Raw genomic sequence first — 19,075 nt, 5'->3', positions numbered from 1 at the left:
CTTGTCTCTGTTTCTTTCATAAATTTTTTAAATATTACTTCTTGTAAGGGTTCAAACATAACTACTAGTATACATAAAATTATACATATAATACATGTATTACCTAGCTACCACACTAATTACAGAACATGCCATGTAAATGTTTGGCTGTTTCACAATCAGTGCTTCACTTATCTTACACTTTGGGGCAAAAGTGAACTTGAAGGTTTTGTTATCGTATTCTTCATACTATTAGATAGTTTATAAAAGAACTTAATCTAAATTGTTCTAGTCTCTTCAGTATGCATTTGTCAGAAGGGATGATATACTTCCTATTTCAGACACTACATGTATCATCACAAATCAAATTCAAGTTTCTATTGTACACTAGGTATGACCTCCTAAAGTACTCTAACACATCAGTAACTTTACTATACATGCAATATCAATGCCCCTATACCAATGCTACATGAAAACTTATTTTAAAAGTTATATTTACTTTAGCTTTTCGAAGCTTGGCAATACTACCTCAGAGGCTATGAATAACCTAAAAATTCCATAAATAGAAACAAAAAACTGCCAGATCTGCCAGGGGAAAAACCCCTTGGACTCCATCACCCCAGAGGCCACTCATTCGTTAAACCAATAATAAGATTCAACAAAATTGGTTTTAAAAAACTTCAAAAGCTTCTAGGGGAGACCCACTAGGACTCCCATAAGAGGTAGACATATCCCAGTCTCAAATCAAAGTTCTTCCCTCTACCTCTTACTGTCAAGATGCTATCAAACTTTATTTCAAAAATGTTTCAACCATATGTAGTTGCTTTTTACATGTTAGAGTTGTCTTGTAAACCTTGCAAATTATTGTCTGAAAGTGTCTATGAATAGCCTGAAATTGGCTTAAGAGTAAAAATCCTCTAGGGCTTCTAGGGGGAGACCTAGAACCCCCCCCCCCCATAAGAGGTAGACATGTCCCAGTCTGAAATCAAAGTTCTTTCCTCCACCTCTTATTGTCAGGATGCTATGAAACTTTATTTTAAAAATGTTTCAACCATATGTAGTTGCTTTTTACATTGTAAAGCTTGCAAATTATTGTCTGAAAGTGACTATGAATAGCCTAAAAATTGCCTTTAGGAGTAAAAATCCTCCAACCCAACCCCCCCCAACCCCAACCCCATACACACACACTCACACAATAGGTGGACATATCCCAGTCTCAAAAGCTCTTCCCTCTACAGCTTTCTGTCAATATGCTTTGAAACTTTATTCACGGGGGTCAGTGACTTTTTGTCGGCCCAATGAAAAAACTCTGACCACCCCTATCCCCCCAGGCTGGAAAAACTGACCAGTGTGTCTGAATGCTTAAGCTCACCAATCAAGTTTCCGATTTGCATTTTCAGTGTGTCATCATACCATGGCATAAAACGCGTCATTGATTAACGTTCAGTATAAGCAAATGTCATGGGGAAGGTCATGTTTTTCAAAATGGGACAAATTGGAGGGTCATGTTTTTCTTAACAGACCATGTGTGATTTCCTCCGGGCCTCCCCCCCTTGTAAATACTGAAGGCTCCCTTATTACATTCTAATAATGCCCACACAGTAGTAGTTTTATTGATTCTTCGAAATGAAAGGCAATCGGAGGGACATTATATATCGGTAAACAGCTACATGAAAAACACTCCTGCCCTACCTCGCCTCTTCCGAATGCCCACCAGCTGTGAGTTATAAGGAGCTTGACCGAAATCCTGGGTCGAGACTTATGACTTATATCCTACTTCCACATACCTAACTTGAGATACACCGTTGCGCCTGTTCTCTCACTTAGCACTGGTGACTTTTCCAAGGATGTCTTCCTGATATCATTTCTTATTCGGCTATAGGTTTCTGTTATACAGTCTCGGTATCTATCCAAGTCAACACTCATTTCGACGACTGTGAAATTCAGAACGAGAGACCTGGACTGGAGTTATGTAAACCTATCATTCATAGCAGTACGTGTCCCTGACCCGTACGTCTGTAGTGACCTTTGCCTGATTTCTGCTTTGTTCTATTTCAAAGGGGCCTCATGGCCCCAGCCTGTCGCACAAACATTTTAGATTACAATAGAGAAACAGAATATATTTAAGCTTATAAAAATCAGAAAAAGGTTGTGTTGGCTAACCTGGGGAACACGTCTCCGTTTCCATTGAGACATGAACGGATTAAGTAATTATGAGGCACGGGTCGAGGTATGTAGTGGTAAAGATTATGGACGTGTATGACCTTTATTAAGGTCAAATAAGAATAAACAGGACTGTTGTTTACAGAGTGTATAGGTGGTCGGATAGGTATTTTATCCAGATTTCTATACAGTAGCTTAAGTGGGGCAAGGTATGACTGTTATATTATATTACATTATATTAAAAGTTGGAGGTTGGACAGCTACACTGTGTATGCTATAGTGGTTGGACAGCTACTCTGTGTATGCTATAATGGTTGGATAGCTACATTGTGTATACTATAGTGGTTGGACAGCTACTTTGTGTATGCTATAGTGGTTGGACAGCTACATTGTGTATGCTATAATGGTTGGATAGCTACATTGTGTATGCTATAGTGGTTGGACAGCTACATTGTTTATGCTATAGTGGTTGGACAGCTACATTGTGTATGCTGTAGTGGTTGGACAGCTACTCTGTGTATGCTATAGTGGTTGGACAGCTACTCTGTGTAAGCTATAGTGGTTGGACAGCTACGTTGTGTATGCTATAGTGGTTGGACAGCTACATTGTGTAAGCTATAGTGGTTGGACAGCTACATTGTATATGCTATAGTGGTTGGACAGCTACATTGTGTATGCTACAGTGGTTGGACAGCTACTCTGTGTATGCTATAATGGTTGGACAGCTACATTGTGTATGCTATAATGGTTGGATAGCTACATTGTTTATGCTATAGTTGGACAGCTACATTGTTTATGCTATAGTGGTTGAACAGCTACTTTGTGTATGCTATAGTGGTTGGACAGCTACATTGTGTATGCTATAATGGTTGGATAGCTACATTGTGTATGCTATAGTTGTTGGACAGCTACATTGTTTATGCTATAGTGGTTGGACAGCTACATTGTGTATGCTGTAGTGGTTGGACAGCTACTCTGTGTATGCTATAGTGGTTGGACAGCTACTCTGTGTAAACTACAGTGGTTGGACAGCTACGTTGTGTATGCTATAGTGGTTGGACAGCTACATTGTGTAAGCTATAGTGGTTGGACAGCTACATTGTGTATGCTATAGTGGTTGGACAGCTACATTGTGTATGCTACAGTGGTTGGACAGCTACTCTGTGTATGCTATAATGGTTGAACAGCTACATTGTGTATGCTATTGTTGTTGGACAGCTACATTGTGTATGCTATTGTGGTTGAATAGCTACTTTGTGTATACTATAGTTGTTGCACAGCTACATTGTGTGTGCTATAGTGGTTGGACAGCTACTCTGTGTATGCTATAGTGGTTGGACAGCTACTCTGTGTATGCTATAGTGGTTGGACAGCTACTCTGTGTATGCAACAGTGGTTGGACAGCTACTCTGTGTATGCTATAATGGTTGGACAGCTACATTGTGTATGCTATAGTTGTTGGACAGCTACATTGTGTATGCTACAGTGGTTGGACAGCTACTCTGTGTATGCTATAGTGGTTGGATAGCTACAGTGTGTATGCTACAGTGGTTGAACATCTACTTTGTGTATGCTATGATGGTTGGATAGCTACATTGTGTATACTATAGTGGTTGGATAGCTACAGTGTGTATGCTACAGTGGTTGAACATCTACATCGTGTATGCTACAGTGGTTGGACAGCTACATTGTGTATGCTATAATGGTTGGATAGCTACATTATGTATGCTATAGTGGTTGGACAGCTACATTGTTTATGCTATAGTGGTTGGACAGCTACATTGTGTATGCTGTAGTGGTTGGACAGCTACTCTGTATGCTATAGTGGTTGGACAGCTACTCTGTGTAAGCTATAGTGGTTGGACAGCTACGTTGTGTATGCTATAGTGGTTGGACAGCTACATTGTGTATGCTATAGTGGTTGAACATCTACATTGTGTATGCTATAATGGTTGGACAGCTACATTGTGTATGCTATAATGGTTGGATAGCTACATTATGTATGCTATAGTTGTTGGACAGCTGTATACATTGTTTATGCTATAGTGGTTGGACAGCTACATTGTGTATGCTGTAGTGGTTGGACAGCTACTCTGTGTATGCTATAGTGGTTGGACAGCTACTCTGTGTAAGCTATAGTGGTTGGACAGCTACGTTGTTTTCCGAGTTATTGCTACTCAGAAAAAATGGTGCGCGTCGGTATTAAATCCAACCTATGATAACACTCACAAATGCTCATAGATGATTAGAACAATTGCTGGACGAATCAGGAATGACTTGGCTAACGATATCAGAAACAAAGCTAAATATATTTCTATATTGATTGACGTCAACACTGAGAGAGCTATGCAGGCGTGTGAAATAGTCTACATGCGACGAGTAGACAAACCGACTTCTAAACTCATGGTGAATTTAGTGGGACAGAAGGAAGTTCAACATGCGCATGCCGATTGACGAAGTAGGGCAATAATACCGTATTACGTCACTGTATTAAAGTTGTTAAACTGTTAATGTTACGATGCTTATCACGAAGTACGTAAACTTTCCGATGCGTATTACCAATGTTATGCGGGTTTAAATTTGTACATATCTCGGGTATGTAGGGGATTACGAAAGCCAAGTGAAATCGAGGATGGCAAGCTTTCCTGTGTTGAGAATTGGAAGCAGGCATTTGAACAACATTTTTGACAACTAACTTTCACTGGAACTTGAAAGAATCACAAATGTAGAGCTACATTTCTTGCATAAATCATGACATGTCAATACTACCCTTACGGAAAGCATTCAGTTTAAATCTGGTTCTGTATAGCTTTTAATCTTGTCTCAGAACACCCATAACATTCCACATCTTCAGTATGTTTGTACGGTTTTTTTGTACTTTTTAAATATATGTAAGCAGTCAACATACACTTGTAGTCAGATGGTTTGAGTAAAGTAGTCAAATTTAATGTCAATTTTATTTATAAATTCCCATTTGTTCTGACAATTTTCAAATACACAATAATTCAGTGTTTTTCTACAATGTAAAAGGCAACAAATCTGTTATAAATGACTCAATAAACATAACTCTGTTTTAAAAGGTTTTTGTATTTTGTCCTTGGCTATACTAAATATTTTGTTATATACCATACACAGTTTTATACTATGAGTACATATATTAGTCACTTCCAGTTTACAACTACATTGCTGAATTCTGGAAGTTTCTTAACCTGTCAGTCTTCAGCTTCCTATCACAATTAAACATTCTCCATTTGAGCTATTCAGCACTACTTAACAAAACATTGCTCTAGAAATTTGACTGATTGATTAATTGAAAACTAACTTACGTTACTGATTGTTGGTGGTAGTAATTTGTGTCATTCACAGATCACTGATTAGAACATATCTCGACTCATTCAAAATCATATAATCTAAATACAGTATCCATATATTTAGCTAACTTGTATAGTGTATGTTCATGATGCCTTTAACTTAGTTCATTGCTATGTTAGAATGTATCTATTTAGCTAACTTGCATAGTGTATGTTTATGATGCCTTTAACTTAGTTCATTGCTATGTTAGAATGTATATATTTAGCTAACTTGTATAGTGTTTGTTTATGATGTCGTTAGCTTAGTTCATTGCTATATAAGAATGTATATATTTAGCTAACTTGTATAGTGTATGTTTATGATGCCTTTAACTTAGTTCATTGCTATGTTAGAATGTATATATTTAGTTAACTTGTATAGTGTTTGTTTATGATGTCTTTAACTAGGCTCATCGCTATGTTTGAACCTGATATCATAAGTACAACATTCTGATTTTTATACTTGTCAGATGTTTTCAGAAGAGCAGCGATGGGCAGGGCAGCAGCTGTCTCAATTATCTGTAACAGAATAATACAATTTTGAGATCATGCCACTTGAGATCGAGATTATGTCATTGGACTGATAAATGCTTAGACTTTGTCTCAATATGTCAACTACAAAACTGTAGATGTTAGAATATTTCACAACCAATTATACCATTGAGTATTTATCTTTGAACAGAAACTGTGGATTATATATCACTTTCGTTCTATCTCTTTCATTCTATCTCATCACAATACATGGCTGGTTCTGCGATGCTCGAAATATCAAATTGTTCCAAATTGTTATTATATTTCCTGAGTTTTGAGAAATTATACTTGAGGAGGTATAATGATATCATTCCTCAACAATTTTCTTCGTTCGATCGGAAAATACTTGTGAGTCGTGACCTAATGGGTTGTCATCACTTTTCTAGCAACTCGTAGTGACAAGGCCCCTTAGGTCACTCGTATTTTCCTTGGGTAAACGGGAAATGTCTAATTGTATCGAAAACAATTTACTCTGGATTCTGTCTATATCATTACCATATCATATTTAGCTTCCGTGTCAGGCTGGGTAGTCGACCTGCCAAATGATCTTTCCACGTGACAGGTCGACCATCCAGACTGGAACAGAGGCTATACTATAATAATAAATAATAACTTTATTACACAACTGTATCATCAGGGAATGTAGTAAGGTAAACAACAACAACAACAACAACAACAACAACAACAACAACAACAGAAATAATAACAATTATACTGTAAAGGCCATCCATTGTTATACCAGCTGGAGGAGAAGAACTCACGAACAAAGATAACTTTTAGGTTAACGTTACCTTGTGGTGATGTTCCATCATGAAATATACCCCTTTACTGATATCCTCTTCTGAGACGAGCACCCACTCATCAACATATAATTTACATATGTCAAAGGTCATCTTTATGAATAGAAACATTATTTTTAATTTGTATCATACGGAAGTTATTGAGTGATCACCTACAATGGCGCCAAAGTTCGACATTAATAAATATATTTTCATGCAGTTCATGGACAGAATTAGGTAGTTACATTGTCATATATAAAGTAATGTTTACTTCGAAACTAGTTTGTCTAATATGTATGTATGTATGTATGTATGTATGTATGTATGTATGTATGTATGTATGTATGAAACAGAACACCACCTTGCTAGGTGAATTCTTACTGATGTCGACACTGCTACATTTCATCGTCTGTCGCGAAGAGAGTTTAAGTGCAAAACTTAGATTTTTCGAATCCCCATTTCAAAGTAGCTCACGTGAAGATCATGTAGCAATATTTGCAAGATATTTGTCATGCCAAACGACGAAATGTAGCAATGTTGGTAAGATATTTATTAGTCTAACAGCTAGACCGTCGGGCTTTCTTTTGACATCAAGCAACCGATGGTCGTTTTGCACCTAGAGGTGTACATCGAGGGCGTTTACGCCTGCCTTTTGTTCGACAACCTTCCGAGGGCAGATCAGTGTTACGAAACGAGTAAGATCACCTTCTAGTTCAGGTTAACTGGATTTTATTGTAAATTGTTCTTACCGAACCTTCGTCCACTCCACCAGCTGTGCTGTCAGAAATTGTATCTTCACCCTCAATGTCCAAAATCTTACCAGCCTTGACACTCATTTCCATTATATGGTTCCTTTCTGGTTGTACACCAACTATCTGTTGATCACAAAGTTCATATATTTGTTTTTTATACATACAAGTTACATCAATTATAAAGATTGTGGGACTTTGTGGATTTGATCGACATAGTCCCATGCAGACAACATAATCAGTAAAACTTTCTATTTGTATATTGAAAACATAAGTTGGTGTATGTAATTATTATTTTAGATATTCAAGTTTACTCATTATCAAAAATAGCTTAGTCCAACATATCTCAATAAATGTTAATTTTAAAATCAAGCTTATAATCTCATTAAAATGCATCGATTAAATGTAAGTGTTTGTTGACATGTCTAAGTCAACAATTAATAACGGTAAATTACCTGTACTGAAGGTTTGACGGATTTCAGATAAGTTGCTATTCCAGATATCAATCCTCCTCCCCCAACAGGCACGAACACCACATCCACATTTGGCAAGTCTGCAAATATTTCCATCCTTGACAGAGGATGATGATAATAAAGAAATATGAATTTGCATTAGACAGACAGAAATGCGTACACACGCACACACGCACATACATACATACATACATACATACATACATACATACATACATACATACATACATACATACATACATACTATTTACACAATTAATGTATCTAAAGTATATCTTACCCAATAGTTCCCTGACCACAAATTACATCGAAATCATTACACGGTGACATGTACTCGATTCCTGATTCCTGTCAAAGCAATTTAAAATTCTCATTACTTATCAGTAAGTACATTTATATGGTAAAAATAAAGTCTTTTATTGTAAGCTATCCGCTCTGGTACTCCTAGGAATCAATAGATGAGCTATCACTACCACATCATCGCATTTTGTTTTCGTGATCTGTCGGACGAGCAGGAAACTGAAACTAGCAGTGAAGTGTAACGGACCACAAGAAAGCGAGAAATGCAAAAGATGGGACAGACGACGACTCACAGAAAGACGCAAGACAGAAGGACTGTAAGTCAGACAGACAGACAGACAGACAGACAGACAGACAGACAGACAGACAGACAGACAGACAGACAGACAGACAGACAGTCAGTCAGTCAGTCAGTCAGTCAGTCAGTCAGACAGACAGACAGACAGACAGACAGACAGACAGACAGACAGACAGACAGACAGACAGACAGACAGACAGACAGAGGCAGAGGCAGAGCGACAATTTGGGTGACATACATACATACATACATACATACATACATACATACATACATACATACATACATAAACACACAAAGAGAGGCGAATTCCGGTCGAAATAAATATAGGATTATCTAAGGGTGGAAAATGTACAACGTATTATTATTTTTTGGTACCTTCGCTATTGCCTTTGCTTTTACTTCCGAATCAAACCCATTGCCGCCATATTTGATGACATTGATTCTCTGGTATCGTTGTAGAACAGCTTCCTTGGCTTGCGATATATAAGTTGGAACACACACAGTGATTTTAACATCAAAACGTTCTGATATGCTTGCCTATATAGGAAATAAATGATATTGATTATTACATGATATCCATTAAAACACATCGGTGCCACAGCATAAAATTATGACTTTAATCAGAATGCTCCTATGATGATCGTTAAGCACGGATTATATGGGAACAGTAGCCAGAATCGAGTTCCGTAATCATATCATGATAACGTTGCAATGTACATAATTAATTATCGAAATTACTGATTAAAATTAAAATCTACACCAACAAATTGAATGAAACTCGTGCCCCTTATTATCATCAATACATGTACAAAGTTATACTGGGGTTTGAAGAGGGCGTTCTTAAGATATAGCCTAATTGATAACCAAAACTGAATGTCTTTCATAAAAACAGCGCCTTTGGATGTTAATTCCTACACCCTGTAATTGTTGGAATGCAAAATTCTGAGCTATAGACATCATACATGTAAGCCTCAATTGGCAATAGAAGTATACAAAGAATATGAAATTTGAAACTTGCATACTTATGATATTGCCTAATTACCAAAAATCATTAATTATGCAAATGAACAAAGCTACATCAACAAGCTTGATAAAACACATGCACTTTGTTATCATCAATGTATGTAGATCACATTATACGAAATTTGGAGCTCGCATGCTCAAGATATTCCCTAATTAATAAAATAATTAATTTAAAGTACACGAGTGCTTTGCTAAAGATTGATGCATGTACCAAATTATTTGGATTGCTAATGATATAGCCTAATTACTGAGTCATTAATTATGCAAATGATTCATTTAAACTAAAAGCTACAACAACAAGCTTTATAGAACGTTAACAATAATCTATCTACAAAATTACATGAAACTTAAAGCATACACTATTAAGATATCACCTAATTAACGAAAATCGTTATTTATGCAAATGACTCATTAATATTCTTGTTAGCAGTTGCCCTAACATGAACTAAATTTCATTTCAATTCAGCCAGCCCTTTAGAGAAAAGGATGACACATACACGCAGTCAGACTCAGACAGACAAATAAACAGACAAACACACACACACACACACACACACACACGCGCGCGCGCGCATAGGCAGACCGACCCAATCACCGACGTCGCCCCACCAACCAACAGACAGACAGACAGACAGACAGACAGACAGACAGACAGACAGACAGACAGACAGACAGACAGACAGACAGACAGACAGACAAACAAACATCGGTGAAATATGACCTTCCATTATTACGGAAGGTAAAAAGTAGACTTAGCCAATGTTCTAACTATAAGCTTACAAATTTCAAACCACTTGGAGTTGAAGTTTCAAAATATAAGCTTAGAGTTGAAATGTTATATTTCGAATTACTTGAAATTACCAACGCAAGCCCATAGTTTCCACTTGAAGCTGCTATGACTTCCAATGTACCGTTGTGGTTTTCACTGAGTTTGGATAATTTATTGAAAGCTCCTCTCAGTTTAGCAGCTCCAGTCAATTGTTCACTCTCTGTAAAGAAAAACGGCAACAATTTGCAATATCTATATTGTTTTATATCTACCTTTCAATGATGAATATTTTGGTAAAAGTATGGATATTCATGATGCGCTTAAAGACTGGTGTTATTATTTGTGTACATTTATAGGATTACATATTGTAATCTATAAATATGATTGTGTATCCAAAATCTGCATATAGCATGTTGAAACATGTTACATAGATGAAGGTCAGAAGTCGAGTCATACGATAGTTTCATCATAGAATGACTCGACCGCTACTTGAAGGTTTTATCATTACCCGTATTATAGGAAAGTCGGCTGATTGCATATTTAATATGACCTACAAGTTGGTGTCAGATCACCTATTGGTTTGAAGGTACATACATGAGAAAATCATATTTGGTGTCCGAATAGCCTTGGTTCAATATTAAAGTAACTCTATATTGTAAATTATCATCAACATTGTATTAATAATTGTAAAAAGCTAAACATTAATTAATAAATTGGTAGTTCATTACATAGACCTTACATAAAATGATATAATGGTCAACGAAATGTTTTAGCACCCATTTCGGTGATGAACAATTTATCCTGTTTAGGCTGTTAGTCCTGCTTGCATACGGAGTAAGTCGGCCCCGTATCACCCCAATATGTAATAATCAACCCAATATGTAATAACACCTTAACCCAATATGTAATACTAACCCAATATGTAATAACACCTTAGGGACCGGTCAGTTTCTTCAGCCTGGGGGGGGGGGTTCTTAAATCGGACCGACAAAAAGTCACTGACCCCCCTATCTGTAAAACAAAAACAGGCTGACCCCCCCCCCCATCACTTAATTCTAAAACATGATACCCCCCCCCCACATATATATATATAATATTCACATGACAGGTATTTTGATCGTGACTCAGTGTGGACTGCTTGACTGTCTTGCACTATCATAATTATAATTATTGACTACACAGGGTAAATATATTCCAAAAGGAGTTTAATAGCATCTTGACAGTGAAAGGTATGGGAAAGCTTGAGCAGGGAATATGTATATATCTAATGGGGGGGTCCTAGGGTCTCCCCCTAGAAGCCCTTGAGGTTTTTTACTCTGAAAAGTCAATTTTGAGACTATTTAGGCCCTTTTAGACAATAATTTCCAAGCTTTACAAGACAGCACCAACATGTAAAAAGAAAAAAATATTTTGAAATATTAAGTTTGATAGCATCTTGACAGTAAGAGGTAGGGCGAAGAGCTTGAGAATGGGATGTGTACACCTCATGTAGTTGGGGGGGAGGGTTCCTAGGGGGTCTCCCCCTAGAAGTCCTGGAGGTTTTTTACTCTAAAAAGTCAATTTTGAGACTATTCAGACCCTTTCAGACAATAATTTCCAAGCTTTACAAGACAGCACCAACATGTAAAAAGCAACTACACAGTGTTGAAATACGTTTGAAATATACTTTGATAGCATCTTGACAGTAAGAGGGGAAGAGCTGGGATATGTCCACCTCATGTGAGGGGTCCAAGGGGGTCGCCCTCTAGAAGCCCTGGAGGATTTTACTCTTAAAGCCAATTTTTAGGCTATTCAGACCCTTTCAAGCAATAACTCAATCCATGCTTTACAAGACAGCACCATCAAGTATCAGAAACTATTCTTTATAACTTACATAGGGTTGAAATATGTTCTTAAACAGTTAAATGGCATCATTATATACATGTAGTAAAGGTCAGCACATCTAATGGTAGTATCATTGGTAGGGAAGATTTGGAGTTTAAGGCAATTTTAGACTATCTTGGCATACATTTCACATCTTTAAAAGACTATCATCTCAAATTAGAATTGGGTGAAAATATTTAAGAAAAGTTTAATACCATTATTACAGTAAAAAGGTTGTTGGTGCATATGATTGTTGGTTGAATGCATGAGTGACCTCTGAGGGTGAGGCCTCGAATGAGTCCTTGGGGGTTTTTCCCCTGGCAGATCTGCAGTTTTTTGCTTCTATTAAGGCAATGTTTAGGTTATCCATAGCCTTTGAGGTAATATTTCCAAGCTTCGAATAGCTAACGTAAATGTAAGTTTTAAATGAGTTTCCCATGTCACATAAAAATGGCCCCGTAACATTGGTATAGTGGTATTAATATTGCATGTATAAAGTCACCGGTATGTGGTGATTTGTAGTGTCAACAACATGTAGTGTCCAAAATAGAAAGTGTATTAATCCCTTCTGACAAGTTCATAGTGACGAGTAGGGAACATTTTAGATTAACTTCTTTTATAAACTATCTATGAAGATTACCAGTACGAAACCTTCAAGTTCAATTTTGCTCCAAAGTGCAATATAAGTGAAGCACTGATTGTGAAACAGCCAAGCATTTACATGACATGTTCTGTAACTAGTGTGGTAGCTAGGTAATACATGTATATGTATATTTATACATGTATATGTATATTTATAGTTATGCTTGAACTAATAAGTAATATTAAGTAAGAATTCATGTAAGAAACAGGGAGAAGAACAAACATTTACATGTACCACATTTCAGACAAGGCTATATGCCATTGTAGAAAAAGGATTTTTTTTCTTCCATCACAATCCAAAACACAATGACCCCCCCCCCCAACCACAATTTTGAAAACAGCATGACCCCCCCCCCCCTACTGCCAATTTCAAAAACAGGGTGACCCCCCTCCCAATCCCCCCCAGGCCGAAGAAACTGACCGGTCCCTTAACCCAATATGTAATACTAACCCAATATGTAATAACACCTTAACCCTTCCTTCTCTGTCATGGTGTTGAGTGGAACGCGTGCACCTGCAAGCAGGACTAGTATCCTGTCAGAACCAACAGTCGACAGACGACGCGTACGGTTGCCTTTCTATTAGAGTGGCATTGATCCGGTTCTTCTGAAATACTCAGATGACTTCTGTCGTTTAGATTTCAAAATCCGTTCAAGAGATTTCGAAAAGGACCGTACACTTGAATGCCGTGTATATGTTTTGTTGTATTTCATGTGTGTTGGCGATTATTCTCCCAAAACTCAACATATAATCTATTATACACTGAAAGTTTATTTTTGGGACCAGACTGTGACAGAACCCCATGGCCTCGCAATGGACGGTATTGCATACAGAAGTTATTTTCACGAGTGATTCGGTTTATTCTGCCACGTGAAAATACAGCAGAATAAAACGAATCCGATTCACAGAACTGATAAAAGAGTCATGTGAACCACACAAGTACAAGTATGTGCATGAACCTACACCAGAGGGGCCCGGTGTTGTTTTTGTATCAATGTTTGTCAGTTTGATGGTGATAAGAAGTAGACTTTTTTTCGTTCTGATCACAGGCGTTTCTATATAGCTCCTGCAATGGTAGTATATGTACAAATATTGCTTTCTAATACAGAGTCAAAATCATTTAATTTGTATGTATACATATAATGGGAATATTGATTATCGTTCAGTATATGCAAATGTCATGGGGAAGGTCATGTTTTTCAAAATGGGACAAAGGGGAGGGTCATGTTTTTCTTAACAGACCAAGTGTGATTTCATCCGGGCCTCCCCCCTTGTAAATACTGAAGGCTCCCTTATTACATTCTAATAATGCCCACTCGGTAGTAGTTTTATTGATTCTTCGAAACGAAAGGCAATCGGAGGGACATTATATATCGGTAAACAGCTTACATGAAAAACACTCCTGCCCTACCTCGCCTCTTCCGAATGCCAACCAGCTGTGAGTTATAAGGAGCTTGACAGAAATCCTGGGTCGAGACTATGACTTATGTTCTAATTCCACGTACCTAACTTGAGATACACCATTGCACCTGTTCTCTCACTTAGCACTGGTGACTTTTCCAAGGATGTCTTCCTGATATCATTTTTTATTCGGCTATAGGTTTCTGTTATACAGTCTCGGTATCTATCCAAGTCAACACTCATTTCGACGACTGTGAAATTCAGAACGAGAGACCTGGACTAGGACTGGAGTTATGTGAACCTATCATTCATAGCAGTACGTGTCCCTGACCTGTCGCACAAAAAATTTACATTACAATAGAGAGAAACAGAATATATTTAAGCTTATAATAATCAGAAAAAGGGTGTGTTGGCTAACCTGGGGAACACGTCTCCGTTTCCATTGAGACATGAACGGGTTAAGTAATTATGAGGCACGGGTCGAGGTATGTAGTCACGTGGTAAAGATTATTGGCGTATATGACCTTTATTAAGGTCAAATAAGAATAAACAGGACTATTGTTTGCAGAGTGTATATAGGTGGTCGGATAGGTATTTTCCCCAGATTTCTATACAGTAGCTTAAGTGGGGCAAGATAAGACGGTTATATTATATTATATTATATTATATTATATTATATTATATTATATTATATTATATTATATTATATTAAAAGAAGAGGTTGGACAGCTACTGTGTGTAAGCTATAGTGGTTGGCTAGCTACTTTGTGTATGCTATAGTGGTTGGATAGCTACATTATGTTTGCTATAGTGGTTGGACAGCTACATTGTGTATGCTATAGTGGTTGGACAGCTACATTGTGTATGCTATAGTGGTTGGATAGCTACTCTGTGTATGCTATATAGTGGCTGGACAGCTACATTGTGTATGCTATAGAGATTGGACAGCTACTATGTGTATGCTATCAAATATCTGATAGCCAAACAAGAACTGCCATTTTCACTTTTTCCGAGTTATTGCTACTCAGAAAAAATGGTGCGCGTCGGTATTAAATCCATCCTATGATAACACTCACAAATGCTCATAGATGATTAGAACAATTGCTGGACGAATCAGGAATGACTTGGCTAACAATATCAGAAACGAAGCTAAATATATATATTTCTATATTGATTGACGTCAACACTGAGAGAGCTATGCAGGCGTGTGAAATAGTGTACATGCGACGAGTAGACAAACCGACTTGTAAACTCATGGTGAATTTAGTTGGACAGAAGGAAGTTCAACACTCGCATGCCGATTGTGGTGTTAGTGTGACAAAAACTATATGTGACAAAGTTGATGAACGTTGGAAGCAGAAACTTACAGGATTTGGAGCAGATGGTGCATCTGTCAATCTCGGTCGCAACAAGAATGTATACACTTTACCCAGGGACGAAGTAGGGCAATAATACCGTATCACGTCACTGTATTAAAGTTGTTAAACTGTTACGATGCTTATCACGAAGTATGTAAACTTTCCGATGCGTATTACCAATGTTATGCAGGTTTAAATTTGTACATATCTCGGGTATGTAGGGGATCACGAAAGCCAAATGAAATCGAGGATGACAAGCTTTCCTGTGTTGAGAATTGGAAGCAGGCATTTGAACAACATTTTTGACAACTAACTTTCACTGGGACTTGAAAGAATCACAAATGTAGAGCTACATTTCTTGCATAAATCATGACATGTCAATACTACCCTTACGGAAAGCATTCAGTTTAAATCTGGTTCTGCATAGCCTTTAATCTTGTCTCAGAACACCCATAACATTCCACATCTTCAGTATGTTCTACGATTTTTTTGTACTTTTTAAATATATGTAAGCAGTCAACATACACTTGTAGTCAGATGGTTTGAGTAAAGTAGTCAAATTTAATGTCAATTTTATTTATAAATTCCCATTTGTTCTGACAATTTTCAAATACAATAATTCAGTGTTTTCTACAATGTAAAAGACAATAAATCTGTTATAAATGACTCAATAAACATAACTCTGTTTTAATAGGTTTGATTTTTGTCTTTTCTGCTTGGCTATACCGTAATATTTTGTTATATACCATACACAGTTTTACTACCAGAGTACACCTACATTGCTGAATTCTGGACATGTTTCTTAACCTGTCAGTCTTCTGCTTCCTATCACAATTAAACATTCTCCATTTGAGCCATTCAGCACTACTTAACAGAACATTGCTCTAGAAATTTGACTGATTGATTAATTGAAAACTAACTCACGTTACTGATTGTTGGTGGTAGTAATTTGTGTCATTCACAGATCACTGATTAGAACACACCTTGTCTTATTCAAAATCATATAATCTAAATACAGTATCCATATATTTGGCTAACTTGTATAGTGTTTGTTTATGATGTCTTTAACTTAGTTCATTTCTATGTTAGAATGTATATATTTAGTTAACTTGCATAGTGTTTGTCTTCGCATTGCTATGTCAGAATGTATATATTTAGCTAACTTGCATTATTTAGTGTTTGTCTTCTCATTGCTATGTTAGAATGTATATATTTAGCTAACTTGTATAGTGTTTGTCTTCTCATTGCTATGTTAGAATGTATATATTTAACTAACTTGCATAGTGTGTGTTTATGATGACGTTAGTTTAATTCATTGCTATGTTAGAATGTACATATTTAGCTAACTTGTAAAGTGTTTGTTTATTATCTCTAGCTTGGCTCATTGCTATGGAAGTATGCATATATTTAGCTAACCTCTAAAGTGTTGTTTATGATGTCTTAATCTAGGTTCATTGCTATGTTAAAATGCATATATTTAGATAATTTGTAAAGTGTTTGTCTTTAACTATACTCATTAATATGTGTATGCCTATATTTAGCTAACTTGTATAGTGTTTGTTTATGATGTCTTTAACTTGATTCATTGCTATGTTAGAATGTATATATTTAGCTATCTTGTATAGTGTTTGTTTATGATATCTTTAACTTGGCTCATCGCTATGTTTGAACCTGATATCACAAGTGCAACATTCTGATTCTTATACTTGTCAGCTGTTTTCAGAAGAGCAGCGATGGGCAGGGCAGCAGCTGTCTCGATTATCTCTAACAGAATAATACAATTTTGAGATCATGCCACTTGAGATCGAGATGATATCATTAGACTGATAAATGCTTAGACTTTGTCTCAATATGTCAACTACAAAACTGTAGATGTTAGAATATTACACAACCAATTATATCATTGAGTATTTATCTTTGAACATATATCACTTTCGTTCTATCTCTTTAATTCTATCTCATCACAACACATGGCTATGGGAACGGCTTCCCATATATGGCTGGTTCTGCGATGCTCGAAATATCAAATTGTTCCAAATTGTTATTATTTTTCCTGAGTTTTGAGAAATTATACTTGAGGATGTATAATGATATTATTTCTCAACATTTTTCTCCGTTCGATCGGAAAATACTTGTGACCTAATGGGTTGTCATCACTTTTCTAGCAACTCGTAGTGACAAGGCCCCTTAGGTAACTCGTATTTTCCTTGGGTAAACGGGAAATGTCTAATTGTATCGAAAACAATTTACTCTGGATTCTGTCTATACCATTACCATAATTATCATATTTAGCTTCCGTGTCAGGCTGGGTAGTCGACCTGCCAAATGATCTTTCCACGTGACAGGTCGACCATCCAGACTGGAACAGAGGCTATATTATAATAATAAATAATAACTTTATTACACAACTATGTCATCAGGGAATACAGTAAGGTAAACAACAACAACAACAACAACAACAGAAATAATAACAATTATACTGTAAAGGCCATCCATTGTTATACCAGCTAGAGGAGAACTCACGAACAAAGATAACTTTTAGTTTAACTTTACCTTGTGGTGATGTTCCATCATGAAATATACCCCTTTACTGATATCCTCTTCTGAGACGAGCACCCAGTCATCAACATATAATTTACATATGTCAAAGGTCAGCTTTATGAATAGAAACATTATTTTTAATTAGTATCATACGGAAGTTATTGAGTGATCACCTACAATGGCGCCAAAGTTCGACGTTAAATTTATCTTACTTCAATTTTCATGCAGTTCATGGACAGAATTAGATAGTTACATTGTCAAATAACGTAACGTTCACTACGAAACTAGTTTGTATAATATGTATGTATGTATGTATGTATGTATGTATGTATGTATGAAACAGAACACCACCTTGCTAGGTGAATTCTTACTGACGACACTGCTACATTTCATCGTCTGTCGCGAAGAGAGTTTAAGTGCAAATCTAAATGTAGCAATGTTGGTAAGATTTTTATTAGTCTAGCAGCTAGACCGTCGGGCTTTCTATTGATGTCAGGCGGCCGAGCGAAGGTCGTTTTGCACCTAGAGGTGTCCATAGTGGGCGTTTATGCCCGGCTTTTGTTCGGCAACCTTTCGAGCGCCGATCAGGTCTTGTTACGAAACGATTAAGATCACCTTCTAGTTCAGGTTTACTGGATTCTATTGTAAATTGTTCTTACCGAACCTTCGTCCACTCCACCAGCTGTGCCGTCAGATATTGTATGTTCACCCTCAATGTCCAAAATCTTACCAGCCTTGACACTCATTTCCATTATATGGTTCCTTTCTGGTTGTACACCAACTATCTGTTGATCACAAAGTTCATATATTTGTTTTTTACACATACAAGTTACATCAATTATAAAGATTGTGG

The 19,075-nt window shown here is 36.8% G+C and overlaps 2 protein-coding genes across 2 annotated transcripts in view; both read right to left on the bottom strand.

Moving 5' to 3' along the window:
* The window catches only part of LOC144446806 (L-threonine ammonia-lyase-like), a 7,509-nt gene extending 5,553 nt beyond the window's left edge, over positions 1-1,956 (bottom strand). The window contains exon 1 of the mRNA XM_078136647.1: positions 1,767-1,956. Coding sequence (XP_077992773.1) covers positions 1,767-1,905 — 139 coding nt within the window. The 5' untranslated portion in view covers positions 1,906-1,956. The remainder of the gene's footprint in view (positions 1-1,766) is intronic.
* A 3,166-nt stretch (positions 1,957-5,122) lies between these two features.
* On the bottom strand, positions 5,123-14,624 carry LOC144446729 (L-threonine ammonia-lyase-like). Its single transcript, XM_078136551.1, has 8 exons — positions 14,428-14,624; positions 10,510-10,637; positions 9,001-9,162; positions 8,305-8,372; positions 8,007-8,121; positions 7,552-7,677; positions 6,815-6,916; positions 5,123-6,011 (listed from the first exon to the last, which is right to left on the bottom strand). Exons 1-8 carry the CDS (start codon positions 14,564-14,566, stop codon positions 5,862-5,864), a joined length of 990 nt encoding a protein of 329 aa, XP_077992677.1. The 5' UTR covers positions 14,567-14,624; the 3' UTR covers positions 5,123-5,861.
* Between the last annotated feature and the right edge of the window lie 4,451 nt (positions 14,625-19,075).

Source organism: Glandiceps talaboti, chromosome 15 (assembly GCF_964340395.1).
Source record: "Glandiceps talaboti chromosome 15, keGlaTala1.1, whole genome shotgun sequence".
In the NCBI taxonomy this organism is placed as follows: Eukaryota; Metazoa; Hemichordata; class Enteropneusta; family Spengelidae; genus Glandiceps; species Glandiceps talaboti.
Note: the sequence above shows the minus strand (reverse complement) of the source record. Positions and strands in the feature narration are given on the sequence as shown.

Coding starts and splice junctions, on each gene's coding strand:
- LOC144446729 (XM_078136551.1), bottom strand. CDS start 14,566: ATGAGTGTTGACTTGGATAGATACCGAGACTGTATAACAGAAACCTAT. Junction 9,163..10,509: donor GAAACTATGGGCTTGCGTTG/GTAATTTCAAGT, acceptor TTTCCTATATAG/GCAAGCATATCAGAACGTTT. Junction 6,917..7,551: donor GTGGAGTGGACGAAGGTTCG/GTAAGAACAATT, acceptor CTATTCATAAAG/ATGACCTTTGACATATGTAA.